Source organism: Colletotrichum abscissum (assembly GCF_030869225.1).
Source record: "Colletotrichum abscissum strain IMI 504890 chromosome Unknown Scaffold_21.1, whole genome shotgun sequence".
Lineage (NCBI taxonomy): Eukaryota > Fungi > Ascomycota > Sordariomycetes > Glomerellales > Glomerellaceae > Colletotrichum > Colletotrichum abscissum.
In genome coordinates, this window is record NW_026850110.1 from 783,923 (window position 1) to 805,888 (window position 21,966).

The following is a 21,966-nucleotide window of genomic DNA, read 5'->3' on the forward strand; positions in this document are numbered from 1 at the left end:
AATGTTCGAGTCGCAGGCTGTTGGGCGCGCAAATGGGCGAAGTTGGTCGGCCACCCGCAGAGCCACGCCAAGAGCAGGGCAGGACGTCAGTCCGAGTGGAGATGCGATGTGAGTCTAATGCTGAGGATATGCGATTGGCGCATCAGAAAGGGTTGATCGTTTGGATCTTTCGCAGGTTCCAGCCGTGGAAGACGGTCCCGATAACAGTGTCGCTTGAGGTCGGGCGAGATATCTGTGCCCTTGGGTTGTCTGTGATGGATGATTAGTTCTGGTGGAAGCAGTCGTCGCTGTTGTCGTTGTCTCGACTGTTGCGTGGTGCTGCGGCGTTCCAGCCGAGTGCTCGTTCGCGGCCCACAGTTGACGGTGAAGTACCTACTGTGTAAGGTAGGTACTGCGCAGTGCGTACTTGGTCGCCGGATACCAACTGAGCCTGGTCTTCAGAGCTTCAGGAGTGGGCCTGGATGCGCATGGGTTGCTGTCGCGGGCGTGGCTCAGCGGTGTTAACAGTTGAGAATGGTCGCGGGCGGGCTGTAGAGGTGTGGTTGCTGCCGATGTCACCTGTGGACCGCAGAAGGCGCTGATACTGGTGTCTGAGGTGGGTGGTGTTCAGGGGTGATTTCTCAGGGTGGTGCAGTGTCACGGCCACAGCTGCAGCGAAGTTGCGAGGTTCTCCTCTGTTCAAGCTCTCCAGTGCACCTCTGACTCTCAGGACGGGGTAAGCAGCGTCTGCGTCAGTTCGCCTTTGAAAGTATCTTCCTTGCCCTATGATGAGGTGAATTAAGGTGAAGAAAGGTGAGAGAAAAGAGAAATCTTGAGGTATGGCTTTGGGGTTGTCAAGGTAGGTAGGAAGGAATAGGGAGATACGGTAGGTAGGCTGTTTCTTGAAAGTACTTTCCAGCTCAAGTGTGTACGGATTTGGCAGCCCCAAGCCCATTGTTCGGGTTCAGATTGTTGGAGTCGGACCTCGTTCATGCACGCACACAGCCAAGTCCATTTTACCTCATTCATCATCCATCTTCAATGCTGATGTTAATCAACTTGAGATCACGTGTACAACACAACTTAGGTAGCTTCGGCCTGTCTATCTCATCTTCAAGCATTTATGTCCGAGGATCTGGAAAGAAGTGATGATGAAATCTTACTTGCTCTCTCGGTGCGCTCTTTCTCCTTCGACTCCTTCTGCTGCTGCTGGGCTATTGCTGCATGCGCCGTAACGCGGAAGGAAGCAGCCTTCCATCAGTAGCCCCGCTTCTTGGTCGCTTCACCCCTCACCGAAAGCTTGGACCACGTCTGTCTCCCCTTTGGTGACCTTGGAAGACGTCGAGTACAAATACTTGCTCAGATAGGGCACCATGCCTCGTTATGCTTGGCTCGGACGGTAAGAGGACTGCCTGAGAAGCCAATGGGGACGTTGCCGTCAGCTGCAGCAGTCTCTATTTCGAGCTACCTTCTAGCGTTACGTCTGCTGAAGGGATACATCGTCATGGATACCTAAGGTAGGCATCTTGTCGATAAGCCCTAGATAAGGCACGAAACCTTGACCCCATTATCTGTACAGATACAGGTGCAGCTCTTGGCACCACTCAGTTTTACCTCGACGCTCAACGATCAACGACCATCGACCTCCAATAATTTACAAGAATGATCGCCTAAGGTAGATCATGATAGCTTGGACAGCCTCATATTTTCGTCAGCCTATCCTCCGATATGGTACATGTTACTTGAGCTGAAGATCTTCATTATGGTTAAGTAAAGTGCAGTCGACGATGGCTTCAATCGATGAACCAGCTTCTATTCAAAGGAACCTGAAAAGGCGGGCAGTCAACTTCGGGCGAGCCCATATCCGTACCTTTTTTGTATTACATAGAGAGAAAAAAGGTGCTCGTGAACGCTCATCATGGACCATCCTACCGAGGAAATCCCTTGCCGTCTGAAGCTGCTTGTGCCACAGCATCAACTGCCACTACCAATGCTGAAACGCGGCCGGCTCCCCCATCCGCAGTCATTCGATGCCTCGGAGACACCCACCTCTAGCCGTGTCAAGCAGACTTGCTGGTAGCAAGTACTGGTGGCGGGAGATAGGAACCAACGCCGAGGATCGAGACAACACCTGCCAAAGAGTTCCCATCATCCACACAGCAAACATAATGGACAGAAATGATTCTGTCAGAATCAGTCACCCACTACGGGATTTGCATCTTCGGCCTTTCGGTCTAATATCCACAGTCCCGAAATGGCGGGGCCCCCGGTTCCTTCGCGCGCCCGTCCTTGGCCAAACCCTCACCTCACCTCACCTCATCTCATCTCACTTCACCTTGACCTCACATCAGGTCGGAGAGCGGCGGCACAGGGACGGGCTTTGAGAGAAACGGCTTGCATGATGTGTGGATTTCTTGGTGTTCCCATGTTGGTTGTGAAGCGTTCATGTACATTCTTCATCATTGTATGAAATATTGACCCTTACGCGGAGCCGGCCACTGGAGGTCCAGCAGCCAAGATACATCACGAGCATCTGCGGCTCTGTAAGATCCTTTGATCTCATCTAGTCTTCATTGGTCCCGTAGAGACGGACCCTGGAGAGAAAAAGTGCAAAATCAACTACCGCCTGCGGTAGCTACGGTAGTCACGGCAGAACTTGCCGACTCTCGTCTTGTTTCTTCTTTTTTTCAGAGCCCTAGAGGCTAGAGGCGTTTGCTTCGTGGAGCTGAGGTACCTCGCCTTACCAAATAGCATGTACGGCCCAGAGCGTCTCTCGTCGGTCCCGCCCTGGCGCAGACAGCCGTAGGGAGACAGCGGCTGCATGCGGCGACTTGCCTGCCCAGCGTCCAAAGGGCATCGGCGGGCTCCGGGGGATCCACCCAGCTCCAATAAGACCATTCTACCCCACGGCAGCCGGACCCTATCAAGCGATCGGGCCAGTTCGGCCAGGCCATTGGGCCCTTACCTACCTACCCCCGACCCGCGGGGCCACCCTTACACAGTACGTACATCCCAGCACCCAACACAAGCAGAAGCTTTCATGCTTGCACAGCGCAAACATTGCGTGCCGATTCAAGACGCGACTACGCTATCTGTGCTGCTTGCTGGTGTATCTCCGGCCCGGCTCTTGTCTCTGTGGTGGGTGACGTCCAACGAAGCTAATCTGAGAGCGAGAACCTCAACCAATTTCTTCTCTTGGATGTTGATATAAAACCTATCGTCCCCCCTCTGGCCTCTTCTCCTGTGACCTTGCTCTTGTCCTCTGTCTCATCATCAACCAACACCCACCTCCTTATCAGTGCTTGCTTGCGGTCTCTCTTGAGCTTGAACCACTTAGCACCTTGCTCTCATCCTCGACCCTCATCTCACAACGACATCTCATCTTATCTCGTCTTTGCGATACCAGCAATCTCATCCGTGATACCCCAAACGCCGTACAATTTGTTCGCTTTCCCCCCATTCTCAACCCTCGCAAAGCCACACACGAACACACACACACACATTCACAATGGCAGCCTACCTCGCCTCCGCCCGCTACGGCAAGGACAACGTCCGCGTCTACAAGGTCGAGAAGAACGGCAACGTCCAGACCGTCACCGAGATGACTGTCTGCTGCCTCCTCGAGGGCGAGATCGAGACCTCGTACACAGTCGCCGACAACAGCGTCGTCGTCGCCACCGACTCCATCAAGAACACCACCTACATCAAGGCCAAGGAGAACCCCGTCAACCCCCCGGAGCTCTTCGCCTCCATCCTCGGCGCCCACTTCCTCGAGACCTACGCCCACATTCACACAGCCAACGTCAAAATCATCCAGCACCGCTGGACCCGCATGACCGTCGACGGCAAGCCGCACCCGCACTCCTTCTTCCGCGACGGCGAGGAGACCCGCAACGTCGAGGCCCGCATCTCCCGCAAGGACGGCATCGCCCTCACCAGCGCCATCCAGAAGCTCACCGTCCTAAAGTCCACCGGCTCCGCCTTCCACGGCTTCGTCCGCGACGAGTACACCACCCTCCCCGAGACCTGGGACCGCATCCTGTCCACCGACGTCGACGCCGCCTGGACCTGGAAGTTCCCGGACCTGGCCGCCGTCCGCGCCGCCGTGCCCAAGTTCGACCCCGCGTGGCGCGCCGCCCGCGACATCACCATGAAGACCTTTGCCGAGGACGAGAGCGCCAGCGTGCAAAACACAATGTACAAGATGTGCGAGCAGATCCTCGCCGCCGTGCCCGAGACCCTGACCGCCACCTACTCCCTGCCCAACAAGCACTACTTTGAGATCGACCTCAGCTGGCACAAGGGGCTCAAGAACACGGGCAAGGACGCCGAGGTCTACGCGCCGCAGTCTGGCCCCAACGGCCTCATCAAGTGCGAGGTCGCCCGCAAGCCCGAAACCGCCAAGTTGTAGACGCGAGCGAGCTTTGGGTGAGTTGGCCTGTGGGTCGAGTGAGTGAGATAAGGGGCTGTAGACTGAGGATGAGAGAAGATGCTTTCCTATGAGAATCCAGTGAGATTCCCCACTTGCATTTACCGGCGTCCATGACCTGGTCAAGCCTGGCCGGGTGTTCTTTTATAGTAATAATGAGCAATGACTAAGAATATGATAACCCATCAAATTTGTTGTCCTTGAGAGAACTCCTGTGACTCGAGTGATACCGTCTTTTGGCTTTGGAACTGATCTTGGATTATGGGCACGACGGAGAGCTATGATGAAGCCACCCATGATACCATGTACGGGTTTTCAGAAAGGGCGTGGTGCTTCTCAATGGTGTTCCCCATTCTACGACCTGTCTCGCAAATGACACATATACTCGAACTGCTACTTGATTTTTAGATTCATTTGAGACAGGTGTCGTGAGGAGCGTTTTCCTCTTTCCTTTAAGCTGAACAATAGTAAAAGGCCGTCAGCGTAACCATCAAGCTTTCACACGTATTGCGATTCTCAAGAAAAACTTGGCAATTGACTCCAATTAGGAGATAATTTGTAAAAGTGACAATAACTTGCAAACTCAGATGTATGTGTTCAAAGTATTGGATAAGCAAGCAATACCTGTGTCTCTTGGCAGCAGAGCTCAGAAGTGATTCCAGACAATGCTATTCGACATCAAAGGCGACGTGAACGTAAGGAAAAACTTGATGGATCACATCTTCATACTGCTGCCATTATCACCCTTGACGAAACACGCCTGTCTATACAAAGATATTAGTAGGTTCCCTGATACCGCACCTAACCTTCCTTGCTCCTTTTCAACCGGCACTCCTCTTCCCCTCGCCTATATCGAGACATCGTAGACTGTCGATGCTCAGCTCGCAACATTCTCGACATCAGTTCCAATAGGTACGATGTCTTTCGAAAGCCTCGGGAGTTTCCAGGGGATCGCATTACGCATGTCAGGCAGAGATCCCAATCCCACTAGCCAGAACATATCAATGACAGACACAGTCCGGCACTCGATGAGAAACACTGCCACATTGTAGAGGGTCATTTGACTTCAAAGTTTTTGAGAATGCCCGTATTCGTACAGAATATACACGCCGACTCAAGGCGGCTTTACTTTACACCTCGGTCGTCCCTTCCCCCTCCATCACCCCTTTACAACCGTCGCACCTCACGAAGAGTCAACAGCAAAACCCCTCTCATATCCTCTGCGAATCCGCCTCCCGGATCGCCTTAACCTGCTCCTCCCACCCAGTCTTTCCCACAGGAACATCCCCAAACCGGATAACATTCTGCTTATACGGGTGCGCCTCCCCCTCGAAAGCCTTGAGCCTCGCAAGCCTCTTCTCCCGCAGCCTATTCTTGGGCAGCATGCCGCTCACCGCCTTGCGCAGCACCTCGGCGCCGCCGTGCTTCTCCATCAGCACGTCCATCGTCACCTGTCGCAGGCTGCCGGGGCGGGTGTTGTGTCGGTAGTACGTCTTCTGCCACTTCTTGCGTCCCGTCACGTGCAGCGCCGCGCAGTCCGTCACCACCACGTAGTCGCCGCAGTCCGTCGAAGGGTCCCAGGTCGGCTTGTGCTTGCCCATCAGCAGCACGGCGATGCGGCTGGCCAGGCGGCCCAGCGAGGGCGGGGTGACGCCCGGCTGGGTCGAGAGGATCTCGTGGGGAGCCGAGGCGGAGATCTGGTGCCATACTCGGGAGTAGGAGAGGCGCGTCTGGAGAGTTGAGCAACTGGGTCAGCTATATGGTCGTGACGATAGCTCTCGGGAGCATGGAGAGAGGTATATTTGATTGGGGAGGCTGCGAAAGGGGGAAAGCTTACCAGGCCAATGGTTTGCGACATCTTGAAATGTGTGTTCTGGGGCTGGCCGCCTCAGCCGACGTTGACGCTCGTTTCTGGTATTCGCGAACCGAATCGGTCAATGGGACAGTCCTTGCAGCGGGCAAGCCAGCGATAAAGCGTCGTCGTCGGATCTCGGAAAAGGAACGTAGTCGTCACGCGTTCTTGGGCGTCGTTGGCGATCTCCATTCAGTAGCCTGACCCTGAGCTTCTCCCAAAATTTTGGAGCCGGGAGCGTTCTCACGTGATGATAATGATAAGATCCCATCAGCTTACCTGGTACTCCGTACCTAGGTAGGGAACGAAAGCTGCTTTCGATCTACCAGATGGTACCAGCTGCCGGGACTGCTCCCAGCTGCAGAGACCGAGCGCCGACTTTGGGGCCGATGCTCTCCAAAAACTGGCCCGAGCGTTCTCATGGTGGGGCAGACGACGACGGAAAGCAATGAGGCGATGCGATCCAATTGCGCCGTGCTCGCTGTCCGCTGGCCGCGAGTGGGAGAGGAGGGGCAGCAGCACGATTTCAAAGCAAGCCCATATTCGCAGACAACTTTACTCCACGATGGACCATGGGTATTAAACCCGCATATGCCGGCACAGTCATCCCATAGGTTGTTGGTACGCAATTCAACAGCATCATAACCATATCCTATGAGCAATACCACTTGAAAACTTTGGGCATTTTGTCAAAGTGGGATGGTCACAGAGTAAACCCGCGACACACCAACATTCCCTGGGGCTCTTTTTTCCCCGAGAACGACAAACTCCATCCATCTCTCTCTCTCTTTATTTTAGGAACGGGAAACCACCGGAGTTTAACAACCTGACCTCACTTTTTTCTCATCTCAACAACAGCACAAACAACAAAGGGTCCTACAAGGACAGAGCATGCTCTACTGCCTCCCCGACTTCATCCACAACTACCGCTCTCTGCTACGAAGCCCGCTGCAGCCAAGCAGACGACCCTTCACCATGAGCGTCTCATATCCTTTTCAGGTGAGTTCTCAATACCGTTTCTCTCTCTTTCCCTCTATGCCTGTTCTCCAGTCTGGTCCTCTCTTTCCGCTTTGCCCGGCAAGTCCAGTCAGTCAGTCAGTCAGGCAGTCCACCCGCCCCTCAAGTCTCCGTCACGGACACGGGACCTGGCCGAGGCGACAAAGTCTTGTTCCTTGATTCTCGCTCGCTCCGTCGTCCGTCAGTACCGTCCCGTCGAGACGCACGCAATCCGGGTAGAGGGACATGTGCGTATGAGGGTCCATTCCTCTTCCGCACGCACATACACGGGCTTCATCCTTTGCCCATTTACTACCCATTGCCTTTTTCCACCTGTTCAAGTATACCCGAATCTACAATACAGCAATGGGGGTGTAATTGCTCAACTGAATCAAATGGCTAATGAAACGTCTGAAAATCCAACACTAGACCGTTTTCGCCGTACCCATGACATGTGACAGCTGCGTCAAGGACGTTTCAGACTCGTTGTACAAGCTCGGGGGTATCACCAAGGTCGAGGCCAATCTCAAGGACCAATTGCTTTCTGTCGAGGGCACAGGTACGTCGTCTTCTGCCGCAAACTCTGAAAGCTTTTTTTTCCCTTTTCTTTTCTTTTTCCCTTTTTTTCACTATCATCCTTCTTGCGGCTCATGGCTGTTGATCCCTCCTCCATCCACACACACACACACACACACACACACACACACACACACACACACACACACACACACACGCCCCCTTCCCTGTCTTACACCCATGCTGTTGTGCTGTTGTGCGTCCCACATACGCGATGCTTTGAGGCGTCCCAAGCTTGCCGGTTTGACAGCGCCATCGCGGTGATCCTCTCAAGATTGTATTCGCTGCCTTACAAACCTGTCATGGGGGATGGATAGACTCAAAAAATTGAACGCCTTACCGTTTGGAAAAAAGAAAAGAATGTACCTGCCGCTAACACTCTTGGCGACGTTTTGCAGCCGCACCATCAACAATTGTTGACGCCATCCAAGCCACGGGGAGGGACGCCATCCTGCGAGGCTCGGGAGGATCAAACAGTAGGTCAACTGAAGTCTCTTCTTTCTCTCCTTGGCTTTTGTGCTCTTGTCGTCCAAGTCCAACTTTTCTGTCCGCATTTCCTGTAACCCCTTGGCGGACATTAAGTTGTTTCCTGATACCACCCAACTTGTCTTGTCACACCGGCACTGGTGTCGGCAGATGGGGTCAAGTTTTGGGTTTTCATCGTCGTCGTTTAAACTCGCTCACCTGGGAACACCGGACTTCATCTGACCGCTGACTCACCACGTCCCTTAGGCGCGGCTGTGAGCATCCTCGAGTCTTTTTACCATGCAGATGATGCGCCTTCAAAGTCGGATGAGCAGCGAGACCGAGAGGTCAGGGGCCTGGCTAGAATGGTGCAGGTCTCCCCGACTACAACTCTGATCGACATGACGCTACGCGGCGTTGCCCCCGGGTCATACCGAGCTACAATCCGTGAGTACGGTAACCTGGCAGAGGGCGCATCATCGACGGGCCCTGTCTGGTCGGGAAGCAGTCAAGACGCCGCCGCCGCCAAGGGCTTCTTGGGTGTCTTCAACGTCGACAAGGATGGCAGAGGCAGCGCCTATCTCGACAAACCCTTTCAAATCTGGGAAGTTATTGGCCATGCCATGGTCGTCTCGAGACAAGATGAGTCTGCAGGGGCGTTGAAAAATGACCCAGACACGTTAGTCGGCGTGATTGCCAGGAGTGCCGGCGTGTGGGACAATGATAAGACGGTCTGTTCATGCACCGGCAAGACGCTGTGGGAGGAGAGAAAGGACGAGGTTGAGAAGGGTATGCTGTAGGTAGACTTTGCGGGAAGCCATCAGATGATGTATAAAGAATGATCATGAAATCAACGAGAGATTTTCAATGTGTTTCTTACCAGGGAAGCTCGGTCGATGAGCCGGATAGGCTTTATGATGATCACCAATAGCCACACGTGGAGTGGCAGCCACCATAAACAATATCGTACGATTTTTGCGATGAACGTAGATTTTTGGACTGCATCTGCTACCTCAGGTCAAGCTCGATGGCCACGGCTTCCAGAACACTGACAGGCAAGATGCCAGGGGTTGTTGTGGTTATGGTGTGAGGAGTCCAAAGAACCGCACCATGGTCGGGTTTGACACTGAGGCTGAGCCTCTCCAATGGCTTGGCATACTGCCCACCCCAAGGATGAGGTTCAAGGACTCTCGGTTAGGTAGACAGATTCGCGGACCTGGAGTTGCGGGATGGGGGCACTTACCTTGGACTCTGGGGTCTCGGTAAGGTTGCGGGTTTCCATCCGTTGTCACAGGCTCGTGTAAGTTAACCTCTGTATGCCAAGCTTCCCAAGGCTTGTCTCGGTCAGAATTTTCCGCCGAGTTCTTGATCGTCTCTGGGCGATGGGACAGATGGGACAGCGGGGCCAGCAAAAGAGATGGGGCCTCTGTTCCCTGGGAACGGAGAGAGAGGCCTATGCCAGAGGAGGAGACCAACAGACATGGCTTCAGCGTCGGGCTTGATGCAGATCATGTTAGAAGAAACACTGACGACGGTTCCGGGAGATTCCCCCCACCGATCGAAGACCGGAAGGAGGCGGAGCGTAGGTGACAGGTGGTAGATGAGACGAATACGCGTTGTAGTTGAACAGGGACCAGAGGCGCTACCTTATTTTGCTGGATCGCAGGGGCGCCGGGACCGCCTTGCCGTGATAAGGCCCACTATCCGTAGTAAGGGCGTGTACGCAGATGGCATTACACAAGGAGGCTGATGCTGCAGTGCCAGTGGGAACTTGAAGTGACCGACATATACGTGCAAAGGGGTCGATGGGTGGAGCAGATGGCCGAGTTTGAAACTAGCTTAGGTAGGTGGTAGGCAAGCTCGAAATCGGATGCGAGAAGCGGTGGTCTGTACTCTTTACGTGCAGATTGTAGATTGAGTAAGGCAGCCCCAAAGATATGGGGCGGAGGCGGCAGGGGAGTTGAAGTGTTCGTTGACGACATGTCTAGGCTGATAATGACAGAAGGTTAAGTCAGTTGGGCTGCTTGAGAGCCACCAAGAAGCCACTGCGCCAAAGTGTATCGACGTTTATGATGCAAACGTGTTTGACGAGGAGGCTGATTCAGGAAACAAGAGTCGAGGAACAGCTGAGTCTCGACCCGTGGGCAATGTTTGGTGGTGAACATGACAAGTGCCTGCCGGAGCTCCCTCTCGAGATTTGCATTTGCGGGCTTCGGACCGCGGAGGTTCGCATTGAACGACGGGGACAACGTAGATCTTGCCGCGTCACGGGTGGATTCATCCGTTCAAAGGGATGCCCAGACTTGTGACACTTGGGAAGAGAAGGAAAAATAGGGGAGTGGAAGGTTGACGGGCGAGCGAGCAGCAACTCGGAGCGGAGCGTTATGGGTGCCACTGTCTGCGATCCATGGCGCGGTCCTGTCCGTGTGTTGAGTGCATCGTGTCGAGTCACCTTGGCTTACCTTGGGGCCAAGACGAGATGTGGTTGAGGCGAATTATTGCGTATCAAGAGCGAGGGGCAGACCTAGACAGTTGGCAACTAGACAGAAGACTACTTGGTAGCCCAGCAGACGGGAGACGCATGGCCTACGGCTCGATGACTGAGGGAACCCCTCAAACCCGGCCGGATGCTGCGTGGTAAAACAAGGTGAAGTTCACAAGCTTGACGTCTGGTTCATGCGGCGAAGTGGCTGGTGGTCTGGGCAGAGTCGCAAGTCGTTCCACACCCAAAGGTATGTGGAGAGTGACATTGCCCTAGCTGCGCCAACGTTACAGCAGAAGCTGCCTTTACCCAGATCAAGGTACCTTGGCAGGTGTGTGTGTTGATCCTTCGAGTACGAACGAATCCATACCTATCCGTACCTACTACTCCGTACAGATACCTACCCTACCATGACTTGGTATGATAGCCAGGCACGTCACGATAGTGTAAGGTAGGTACGGATAGAGAAGAAGAAGAGCGTGCGCCCCTTGCACATGAGGTAGACAGCACGTCAGTGGGGACGCCAGCACGGGACTTCCAAAACAGCCTGAAGGACAAGCGAGTTTCGCAGACTCTTGAGACTTGGGACTGGCAGGGATAATTAGAGTTGGAGATGGGTTTGCTGGGTGTCACGGTGTCTTTCCGTACCCTACGGCCCACGGGTACGAAGTACCTTACGCAGTGATGTCCGGAGCACCTTGCTGTCTAATAACGATAGGGCGGTGCGTAGTTGGGGGGTTCCTTGGAAAGGATCTTTTCGGCTTCGGTCTTTGGGTTGCCCTGAGAAGGGATCTTCTTGTCACTGGCGATGCAAGTCATTCTAGCGAGGCCACATTTTGTTCTTTTTTCGTTCTTTTTGGAAGAAGTTGCGTGGGTCCTGGCTCGTGCTTGCCGTTGCTTGTAAGTTGTCCCCGCTGTCTTACATCATTTCTAGGTACCTTAGGTATTGGAAGGAGAAAGAGCGAGAGTTGAGTAGATTCTGGACTTGACTCTCGATTGTAAAGAACCTGCCTTAGATTATCTGTTCCTTCCCCAGGACGACCTCGACAAGATCACGTTCCTCTTGGCAAGATACGTACTTGGACAACGTGCCTCTTTTTGATGGGCGGGAGGAAGGAACGCCTGGCATGGATGCTGGGTTAAGATGGCAGTGGCTTCCGACGGGACACAGGCGAGGCAGGTACGCTACTTTCCTAGTCAAACGTCAACGACGTGTGGCTGAGCTTGTTGAGCCTTCAAGTATCGGATGCCTAGACCCTACCTACTGTATGTAGAGGTTGACGGCTGAAGCCAAGTCTCCCCTCGACGCATCCTGGTCCTTGCTGAGTAGCCCTGATCCCTCAACCTCGCGATGACTCGACTCTCTTTCACACGCACTCTCTCCCTCCCTGTTAATCCGACAAATCTTACGATATCAACTATTGCGAATTTAACCTAGGCTAAGCATCGACTCTGGACAACTGCACAGACACGACTGCCGATATTGACGCCAGTGCCTTCGCCAGTCAGTGACGGTCCTATGGACGGCTAGAACCACTTGTGGACCCGCTGCAGATAAGGTTGTCTAAATCCTAACCAGGACTGGATGGGATGAGCGATGCCCCAGACGAGACGCCACAAAGGGCAATAGAGAAGAACCTGCCGACGAACCTATTCCTTTCCTTGGCGGCCTCTTCTCCTCCTTCGAGCCAAACCCCGCCATCCGGCCAATCTACTGGCGAGAGACTTCACACAGCCCGTCACACCACGATGGCCTCATGATATGCCAGAATCAACCGAGCGGTACCTCACTCCTCCATCTTGTGCAAATTCCAGTCCTGTGGGATGCAGCTCCCCATGCAGGAACATCGTCCTAGACTGGTACCAATACCTACAGCCTGGACTGCCGAACCTACGTGTCTGCGCCGCAGTCTCGCAGATGTCTTGACTTGGGCTGAGGGGTCTCTAGATTCTGTACCACCAACCTTCGGTTTCCATTGCCGATCCTCGTCGACCAAAGACAGCCCACCATCTCCAGAGTTCAACCTATTGTGATACCACAACGACCGCCTAGTGCTCAGATATATGACCTACACGCCTCCTTCATAGCGGCACCTTGGTTCGATCTGGGCTGATCAATTTGACGGACGCCCATCCGCTCGACCTGGGCTTTGGTTGATGAAGGATGAAGCACCCATCTGACGGACGGAGAAACTTTGGTTGGAAACGTCCGGACGGGTCGGGCTGCCCAACTGGCGACATGTCACCCGCACCGAGGCGGCCAACGTTGCCAGTTCACCGGGTCAGCCCAATCAGAAAAATATCACCGGCGCTTAACTTATCCCATATGCACTCTGCAAAGAATGGCACTTTCGGGAGATGCTATTTTAAACAGTTCAACGTCATTTCTCCCAGCTCCAGTGGACTGGTTTGGCAGACCATTTCCAGTATGGCGGCCTGCAAGCACTTACACCTCATCCACTTTTCAACCTCTTCTCTGGGTTCGCAAAAGCAACTAAGAAGAAAACCCCCGGTGACTGAACGAGATCGGATGGCCTTGCAGTTGCAATCACCTCTGCAGCATCTCCATATTCAGCCACGAGGCGTGATACAGCTGCAAGCTGCGGGTTGCAGTCACGGTTCACTACGGAGTACCTACTGTACAGTAGTAGGGGCTAAGAGAAGCACGACTTACAACTGTGATCAAGGCGGCGTTAGTCACTCTTCTACGCGCCCTTGGCCCCTGGCAACTTGGTGGCTCAAAGGTCCGGCCCACGACCCGTGTTCCTGGGGGCCAATCAGGCACAGCTCGCATTCGCTGGAACGCTTCGTGCATGGGAAGCGACAGGCCCTGATTCGCAGTGGTTGCACGATGCCTGCGATACCCGGCATTAGTGCATTACCGTTAAGGGACCGCTGCCTCTTGTCCAGCTGCCACGCACACAATGAGGACAGGAGAGGGGACACTGAGAAGAGTCAATCGTCGTCAGCGTCCCTCCCTGGAGGATCAGGAGAAGCAGACAGTCCAAAACAGCCACTCCCTTGTCAAGCCTACCGCAAGATACGCAGTATGCGATCTGACCCGCGACGCCATGACATGGACTCCGGCTTCCTCCTCGCCCATCACTCACTGCCCAGGCGCGGTCTCTTACACCCCCCCGGAACGGACGTCGGATGGAATGCCCAGACAAACTAGGGGTGGCTCCTCCAAGACGAGGCACAGAGGGCCCGAGGGGATCCCAACCCAACGTTCGATGTCCAGCATATTCACAACCCAGCATCTGGCGACGAGATATGCAAAGTGGTTCGATTTCGAGAGAAAACACTTGATTCTATCACTCAATTTAGACAAGTTTGTTTCCTCCCGCCGAACGAAATACCTTGTCGAATATCCAAAGAAGGATCTGCGTGGCTGCTTAAAGTGTTCTGGGACGACGTCTTGGGAAAAGTCGACAGACGGGAGATGATCTCTTTGGCGCCGAGCCATCTCACAAGTCACAACTGTGTGCTCTGTACTCCGTATGCCTCTGGAAGGCTGTATCCATCCTGTACAGTCTGTACTCACCTCGAACACAAGTTCACGTTTTGTCACCGAGGCAGATCCTGTAATGGCCAAGATCGGTTGCACAATTCGTCTCTCTCCCAAACCCAGGCTGGGCGTGCGAAAGCCGACCAAAAGACACCCGGAATTCTGTTGCAACAAGATACACGCCCTCTGCTCTCTACACCCCCCCTTCCAGTGTCGATACTCGACCAGGAAGAAGAACAACCCCCTTGGATCCCCCTGCGACTCGCAACTGGACGAGCACCGGAGCACAGGCATCCTGAGCGTTTCCTGACTGAGAATCGAGTTGGAATATCAATCACTGATGAGCACCTTGCATGATATACACCCAGTCTCGCGGCCCACAACCCAACCAGTCAAGTCCCCCTTGGTCCCTCGCTGCAAGCACCGACTCGACTCTATTTTCTCTACCCTCCTTTCTGTAGGCGCTGGCTTTTCGTCCTCCATCCATTCATTCCCATTCCTTTCCTCGAGCCCGGCTGCAAGTCTGGTCATTTCATCACTTTTATTCTTGTCCACATCACACTTGCTTCCCACATCTGTTCCCAAAGTTGGAACTTGCGAAGCGAAGACAAACCGACCTCGAGACTGTCCTTTCTGACCCGCAACTCACGCGCAAGCTTCCCACAGTCGAACGACCGTCCGAGGTTCCGACTCTAATTAACGCACGATTCTAACCCGAGAGAGGACCCGCGCCGAACGACGCAGGCTTAGGCAGTCTTTGGTATCTGGTCACCTCTGGTCACCTCGCCCTCGGCACACGCACATACGCAACACAGTCACAGTCTTCGCCGTCACAAGCAGGCAGATAAGGAAGAGCACGGATTCTTTGGTCTTGGTCTCGTTCTCGAAATAGTAGGACTGAACAGGAAGAGAGCCCAGACTTTGATAATACAGGACGGACTGGCTTCGGATCCCCGCCCCCCCCCCCCCCCCCCACCCCCCCCCCCCGCCCCCGCCTCCACCCCCACCGCACCCCCCCCCCCCCCCGCCCCCACCCCCCCCCCCCCCCCCCCCCCCCCACACCCCCCCCCCCCGCCACCCCCCCCCCCCCCCCCCCCCCCCCCCCATTTTGGCGCCTAGTCCGACTTACATACATATTACTGCGGCCTTGTCCATCCACCCACCACCACCTCCACAGGAACCAGGACACACAGCCAAAAAGGGCCATCCCATCCTCCCCCCGACAACTTAATCCGTCTTTCGACGCACAACGTACACAAACCCGAAACACCGTCCTACTTTTGGCATCTGCTTCTGCTGGCCAGGAACGAGAAAAGAGCAACTTTATCAAGTTACAACGTCGAGTTTATCCTACAGTTGGATAAACCCTCTTTTTCGCTTCTGTCTCCTCCCCGCCATCGCATCGGCGGTTCTTGCAGAAGCTTTCGGCAAATCGCCAGACGGGGCCAGGTATCGATCCCTGGTGTACCCGCCACGCGCCAAGATCTCCAGCTTGTCGCCCAAGTCCGAAGCGTACCCCATTTGCAGCTTCTGGCTCATTGGAAGCGGGGGTAACACTCCAACCGTCATTTCAGTGGCGCCGAGCACCGCACGGTCGACAGACCGCCAGCCATCTCCCTAAATAAGCCCTGAGGACCCTCTCTAGCCGCCCGCGGCGCACTTTGTTGTTGCTGTTCAGGTCTGGGTCGCTTTTTTGGCTTTCTTTCCTGCAGCAGTCGTCGTCGTCGTCGTTGTCTTCAGCCGCCATTGTCCACGTCCGCATCGCAGTTCCCCACGATACCGTTTTCTCCCTCGAATCCTGTCCGTTAACGATCTTTCGACCGCAGCAGCAATCGTCTGCTTGCGCAATTCCTCGGCTCGCGATTTGGATTTGGTATTTTGATAACTCTGGCCTGGCGACAAAATGTCATTGAAGCAGGTACGTGCCAGCGTCGGAGACAGCGATCAGCAGTCGCCCAACCTGCAACACCCGACAACCCGAAATGGGTAGACCGTTGAACATGTTACTGACCACAACTGTCTCTTATTGCAGGAAATAGAAACGTGGGTGTCGGCCTTGGGCCGGTACGACAACAATGAATTCGATGAGGCCCTCAAGGATTTTGAGAGGATCTCCGACACATCAAAAATTCTCTTCAATATGGGTGTTATTCACGCCACTTTGGGAGAGCACGAGAAAGCTGTGCGTCGTCTCCGAACTTAACACCGAGTTCTTGGCACTAACGTGGAAATACCAGGTCGAATGTTACCAACGAGCAATCAAGCTCGACCAGTACCTTGCTGTCGCCTACTTCCAGCAAGGTGTCTCAAATTTCCTGCTCGGCGATTTCGAAGAGGCACTGGCCAACTTCAATGACACTCTTCTCTACCTGCGAGGAAACACCATGATCGACTACGCCCAATTGGGTCTGCTCTTCAAGCTCTACTCTTGCGAAGTGCTCTTCAACAGAGGTCTCTGTTACATCTACCTGCAACAGAAAGATGCTGGTATGCAGGATCTATCGTACGCTGTCAAGGAGAAGGTGGTAGAGGACCACAACGTTATCGATGAGGCGATCCGTGAGGAGGCAGAGGTAAGGAAGACACCGAGTTGAACTGTGTACAGTGCTCACAATTTCTCAAGGGATACACTGTTTTCTCGATTCCCGTCGGTGTTGTGTACCGACCGAACGAAGCAAAGGTTCGCAACCTCAAGACCAAGGACTACCTTGGAAAGGCTAGGCTAGTCGCCGCCTCCGATCGCGCGAACGCCTTCACAGGCTTTGCCGGGTCCGAGATCAAGAATGTAGGCAGATCGGTTTCCATTCCAATCAGCTTTTATGGGAATCCATTTGCTAACCACAGAATTCTTGATTTACAGGCCGGCAAGAACGACGTCAAGGACGACAGACCAGCTGACAATATTTCCTTCGCTGCAACCAACCTAGTCAAACCTGGCCTGGCTTCTAGAAGACAACAGTCTGAGCCGCCCAACGGCCGCGGTGTCTTCCCCCCTACCCCTCCCCCGGACCAGGTCGAGGCCAACAATACCGGTGCCATGTCTCGTGGACAATCCGTCCGCAATGGACCCAAGCCGATGCTTGCGAAGTTGAACATCGAGAACTCCAGGCCCAACGAACGGTACCAAAAGACGAGCAGCCCCAACGACCGTAGGGGACCTCCGCCCATGATGAGATCCGAGTCACGGTCGGCAACTCCTAGCAGAGGATACTCGAGACGCGACTTGCAGATGCGCGGCCGGCCTGCTGACGAAGATGCCGAGGACGCCTACCCTGATGAGCTTTACGACATGTACCAGAGCGGTGGTGGTGGTGGTGGCAACAGTACAAGAACCAGCCGCCAAGCCTCCCGCCGCCAGCCCCAGCGATACATGGACGAGGAAGACGATGGCTCCGACTACGGCTCCTTTGATGAGGGTGACTTTGAGATGGTTTCCAACAACAGACGTCCAGGCACGAACTCAATGTCCTCCCGTGGCGGTTCAAGGAGACCTGAAGTCCGCAAGATCCGTGTCAAGGTGCACGCCGATGATGTTCGATACATCATGGTGGGCGCAGCAGTCGAGTTCCCCGACTTTGTTGACCGCATCCGTGAGAAGTTTGGTCTTCGACGAAGATTCAAGATCAAGATCCGCGACGAAGATGTGCCGAATGGCGACATGATTACCATGGGTGACCAAGATGACTTGGACATGGCGATCATGAGCGTCAAGAGCCAAGCAAGGAAAACGAGGCAGGACATCGGCAAGATGGAGGTAAGCATCACCAAGAACAATTGCACTATCATCAGGATGTATGACTAACTGAACGTATAGATCTGGGTCCAAGAAATTATGTAGACGATTATACCCCAACCAAGCCTGTGACGACGTAATGACCAACAATCTGCTCGCCCTGAGCTCTGCAACCTTTCCTTCATCTAGTAAACACCTTTCATATTATTTTTTGCTGCATTTACGGATGGATTGGTTGTAGACAGGGCGTCTAAAACGGCGGAACGTAAAAGAGGAGGACAGTTCGAGAGACTGAGCCAAGCAGAGCTGGCTCAATGGCACCCCCACGGCCGCGAACAACATGATCATAGCGTTGCATTGTTTAGAAAACGGAACAGTTCGGAGGCGATTGGTGTGGCGATGACACTTTTGTATTCCCCTACGGTTTACCATCTCTCCTTTTCCGATATAATTTCTACCTCATCTACACTGTCGTGTTACGAGATCCTGTCCATCATCTACGAGATCGTTGAGAGGCCTGCAACACCAACCTTAATGCAACTATCATTGCTCACTACTTCTGTATATATGTGAACGACCTCGTGTGACTGTACGCTTCCGTGAAGCTCTGGGACTCAGGGACGAGGGTGGTGACTATCATCATCTACGTGAAGGGATTATGTGAAGTAGACGCAAATGAGCTCAAATTGTACACGACGTACTTCTCTATACTGCGTGAGACTCTCTCTATGCGTATCAATCGCCAATGATGTCAACTCTTTCGGACTGTACAGTCCATGGCCAGATCCAATCGGGCCAGCTCACGTGGACATAGTAGAGTTGGGTCGAGCACCTGATTCGCGAAGCTTTGAGCATGGGCAACAAAACCAGCAGGTATGGTAATCTTTCTTTTCCGATTTAAAGCCTGGGACGGGCAGAAAATATTACTTCCAGACGAAACAGCCGCGCAGTACACGCCCACACACTCCCTCTATCAACACACACATATATCGTACAAAACCACAGTCATGCCAGAATCGTATAGACTTGGGGATTAAAGCTTCCCCGCGGCGCGCGCAACGACCAAACCCCCAGACTCCCCTCCCCCACAATAGGAGAAAGCACTTCTATTCTCCTACCCTGGCAGAGAAAGTTTAAAAGGATCCTTTGGTGCACACAGTCCAAGCATGGGAATGGAGGAATCTCTCCGATTGCTGAAGATTGCCCCTGTATGCTGCTCCTTTTGGGAGCGAGAAGGTCTCCACCCACCATCTTCTATTCTTTCACTAGGTAAATAGGCATTGCCGTTCTCTCTCACTGCTCGAGGCAGAGCTCGAACCTAGCCATCGTCTCGGCCCGGCCCAAGAGCGCGAGCTGCAGCTTGGCAGGCTTGGCGCCGCGGTTGTGGTCGCCCGTGAGCACGAGCCGCAGCAGCGCGTAGGTGGCCTTGTTGACGGGCTTGGCGGGCTTCTCGGGGTCGACCGAGTCGGCGTTGCGGCTGGCGAAATCGTTGACGGCGGCCTGGAGCCTGTCCGGGTTCCAGTCGAGCTCGTGGACGTCGCGGAGGGAGGCGTGGAGGTCCTGGAGGAGGGCGTGGGGCGGCGCGGTGGTGTCTGGGAGGGAGAGGTTCTCGAGGGAGCGGGCGTAGGATTGCGGGGAGGGACGGAGGAAGAGGGAGGGGTGTTCGTGGACGAGGTCGACTGGGTCTATGGGGGAGTCGAGGGCTAGGGTGCGGTAGATGTCGAGGAGGTGGGATGGAGATGTTGAGGGGGAGGCGAGGAGGGGGGTTAGGGCTGTGAAGTCTTTTGTTAGGAAGAAGTGTTTTTGGTTTGTTGGGGAGGTGAGGACTGTGTTTGTGGTGGAGGTGGAGGCGGATGGAGGATGAGTCTCGGCCTCGATGGAAGGAGGAGGAGAAGACTGGAGGAGAGAGGAGATGTGCTCGAGGAGCTTGGTTGTCGGCGGGAGGAGGGCCTGTTTTAGGAGCTCTTCGTCGGGGTTCTCTTCGCGGAGGCGGTGGGTTAGGTGTTTGCGCTGGAAGACGGCGAGCTTGTCCGGGTTGGTCTTGATGTTGCCCTTTGTGAATCTCAGGGAGAACTATTCGCAGTGTGTGAGCGAGTGTTCATTGACTCGCAAAGCCAAACAAAAGTGATGCAACGGGGGGAGGGTCGATAGGGAATGATGGATTCTTACCTTCTCGGCCAGGTCGCTCGTGGTGTAGAATACCTCGCCCCCCTTTGCGAGATCCTTCTCGTTCATGCTCCAGCCCAGCAGCGCAAGCCAGTTGTTGAGTGCGGAGGGGAGGATGCCCTTGTCACGATACGAGGAGATGTCAATGTCGTGGTTACGCTTGCTGAGCTTCTCGCCGTTCTGGGCGCAGAGGAGGCCGGCGTGGGCGAACGTCGGGGCTTCCCATTTGAAGGCGTCGTAGAGAGCAATGTGCTTTGGCGTGGAGATGAGCCATTCCTGTTATCTGGTGTGAGCTACAGTTATACGTCTTGAAGGGTGACCTAAGAAAGAATCGGTAGGATTTTTAGGGATAAGAGAAAGGGGGGGGGGGGGTACGGACAGCACCGCGGATGACGTGGGTAATTTCCATGAGGTGATCGTCGACGACGTTGGCGAAGTGGTACGTCGGGTACCCGTCGCTCTTGATGAGGATGAAGTCGTCCTCGTCCTCGTTCTTCTGGTAGTTGCCGTACACCTTGTCCACGAAGGAAGGGCGGCCCTCGCTGCGGAAGCGCACGACGTGCGTCTCGCCGTTGGCGGCGCGCCGCTCGGCCTGGGACGGCGGGAGGCTCCGGCAGGTGCCCGGGTAGTGCGCCGAGCCGCCCTCGTCCAGGGACTGTTGCTTGTGGCGCTCGAGGTCGTGAGCCGTGCAGAAGCAGCGGTAGGCTTTTCCCGCGTCCAGAAGCTCGGCAATGTACTTTTTGTAGTAATCCAGACGTTTTGACTAAATCGAGGTGTCAGATCGGTGTGCCACTGTTCAGGGGAGGCAGGAGAGTCAAGTACTTGTTCATAAGGTCCGTATGGTCCCCCGACATCAGGGCCTTCATCCCAGTTTAGCTCCGCCCATCTCAGGTCTGCTAGGAGACGCTGAACGGCATCATCGACGATGCGAGTCTTTTGTTGTTTTTGTGACGTTAGCGGATGGTTCCTTGATCGTACTCAACAGCAGCTTTTAACGTACCCGGTCCGTATCCTCAACCCGGATAATGAACTGACCGCCGGTGGCACGGGCAATGAGCCAGTTGAAGAGTGCAGTCCTCAACGATCCCAGATGGAGGTATCCCGTGGGCGAGGGGGCGAACCGCGTCCTGGCCGGTTTATCGGGCAGCCCGTGGAGCTTCTTGTCGGCCAGGGGCGGGAGCTTCTTCCTCAACGCCTGGAAGCCGCTGCTGCCACTACCACTACTCTTTGCGGACGAGCACCATCTCAGGTGCGAGCCCGCGCGGCATGCAACGAACGAGCGCTGGAAGAGGGGCCGGCCCGGGGATCTCAGGGCTATCAATGGCATGATGAAGACATTTGTTCAAGTTGCCTTCATATGTTTAGCGGTTGATGGATGAACTGATCGAAGGGTGAAATTTGTCGATGAGATTCAGCCACGTGTGGCGCAGTTGAGAGATATGCATCAAGCGAGATAATGACTTATACGACGGTGGCTTCTGCGTATCTTCAGTTCTATTCATAACCTAACCATGAGAGAGGGTTCACTCTGTATTCCTCCACCAATTCCACTCTGTTTTCGTAGACAAACACGAAAATCAATCGACTATGATGTTCCTTCAAGAACATGCTTCATTGGAACTAGAATTTCCAAAAAGGTATGGTGAAATAAGAACAGAGTGGGCGATATTCATCCCAAGAATCTCGAACTGTCGCTAGGTTTCACAGACTCCTCGGATGACAACGTACATATCACTTTGAGCAATTTGTCCGAGTGCCCGTCCGAGGAGTATAGCGAACA

The 21,966-nt window shown here is 54.3% G+C and overlaps 7 protein-coding genes across 7 annotated transcripts; 4 read left to right on the forward strand and 3 right to left on the reverse strand.

Annotated features, from left to right (window-relative positions):
- Positions 1–445: 445 nt before the first annotated feature.
- CABS01_09165 (uncharacterized protein) lies at positions 446–1,354 on the reverse strand (the record flags this gene model as incomplete). Its single annotated transcript, XM_060542522.1, has 3 exons — positions 446–762; positions 1,143–1,199; positions 1,273–1,354. The coding sequence occupies 3 exons, from the start codon at positions 1,352–1,354 to the stop codon at positions 446–448; spliced, it is 456 nt and encodes a 151-aa protein (XP_060400803.1).
- An 879-nt stretch (positions 1,355–2,233) lies between these two features.
- Positions 2,234–2,449, forward strand: CABS01_09166 (uncharacterized protein; the record flags this gene model as incomplete). The annotated part of the gene is made up of 1 exon (XM_060542523.1): positions 2,234–2,449. The coding sequence occupies one exon, from the start codon at positions 2,234–2,236 to the stop codon at positions 2,447–2,449; it is 216 nt and encodes a 71-aa protein (XP_060400804.1).
- Positions 2,450–3,487: 1,038 nt separating this feature from the next.
- CABS01_09167 (uricase) lies at positions 3,488–4,390 on the forward strand (the record flags this gene model as incomplete). Its single annotated transcript, XM_060542524.1, has 1 exon — positions 3,488–4,390. One exon carries the CDS (start codon positions 3,488–3,490, stop codon positions 4,388–4,390), a length of 903 nt encoding a protein of 300 aa, XP_060400805.1.
- A 1,229-nt stretch (positions 4,391–5,619) lies between these two features.
- On the reverse strand, positions 5,620–6,266 carry CABS01_09168 (50S ribosomal protein L13; the record flags this gene model as incomplete). Its single annotated transcript, XM_060542525.1, has 2 exons — positions 5,620–6,138; positions 6,246–6,266. The coding sequence occupies 2 exons, from the start codon at positions 6,264–6,266 to the stop codon at positions 5,620–5,622; spliced, it is 540 nt and encodes a 179-aa protein (XP_060400806.1).
- An 885-nt stretch (positions 6,267–7,151) lies between these two features.
- Positions 7,152–9,097, forward strand: CABS01_09169 (heavy-metal-associated domain-containing protein; the record flags this gene model as incomplete). The annotated part of the gene is made up of 5 exons (XM_060542526.1): positions 7,152–7,259; positions 7,352–7,504; positions 7,686–7,815; positions 8,231–8,308; positions 8,565–9,097. The coding sequence occupies 5 exons, from the start codon at positions 7,152–7,154 to the stop codon at positions 9,095–9,097; spliced, it is 1,002 nt and encodes a 333-aa protein (XP_060400807.1).
- A 7,093-nt stretch (positions 9,098–16,190) lies between these two features.
- Positions 16,191–18,125, forward strand: CABS01_09170 (tetratricopeptide; the record flags this gene model as incomplete). The annotated part of the gene is made up of 6 exons (XM_060542527.1): positions 16,191–16,205; positions 16,320–16,469; positions 16,525–16,860; positions 16,911–17,072; positions 17,148–18,041; positions 18,102–18,125. 6 exons carry the CDS (start codon positions 16,191–16,193, stop codon positions 18,123–18,125), a joined length of 1,581 nt encoding a protein of 526 aa, XP_060400808.1.
- Positions 18,126–19,313: 1,188 nt separating this feature from the next.
- CABS01_09171 (tRNA synthetase class I) lies at positions 19,314–21,513 on the reverse strand (the record flags this gene model as incomplete). Its single annotated transcript, XM_060542528.1, has 5 exons — positions 19,314–20,093; positions 20,190–20,462; positions 20,566–20,949; positions 21,009–21,119; positions 21,187–21,513. The coding sequence occupies 5 exons, from the start codon at positions 21,511–21,513 to the stop codon at positions 19,314–19,316; spliced, it is 1,875 nt and encodes a 624-aa protein (XP_060400809.1).
- Between the last annotated feature and the right edge of the window lie 453 nt (positions 21,514–21,966).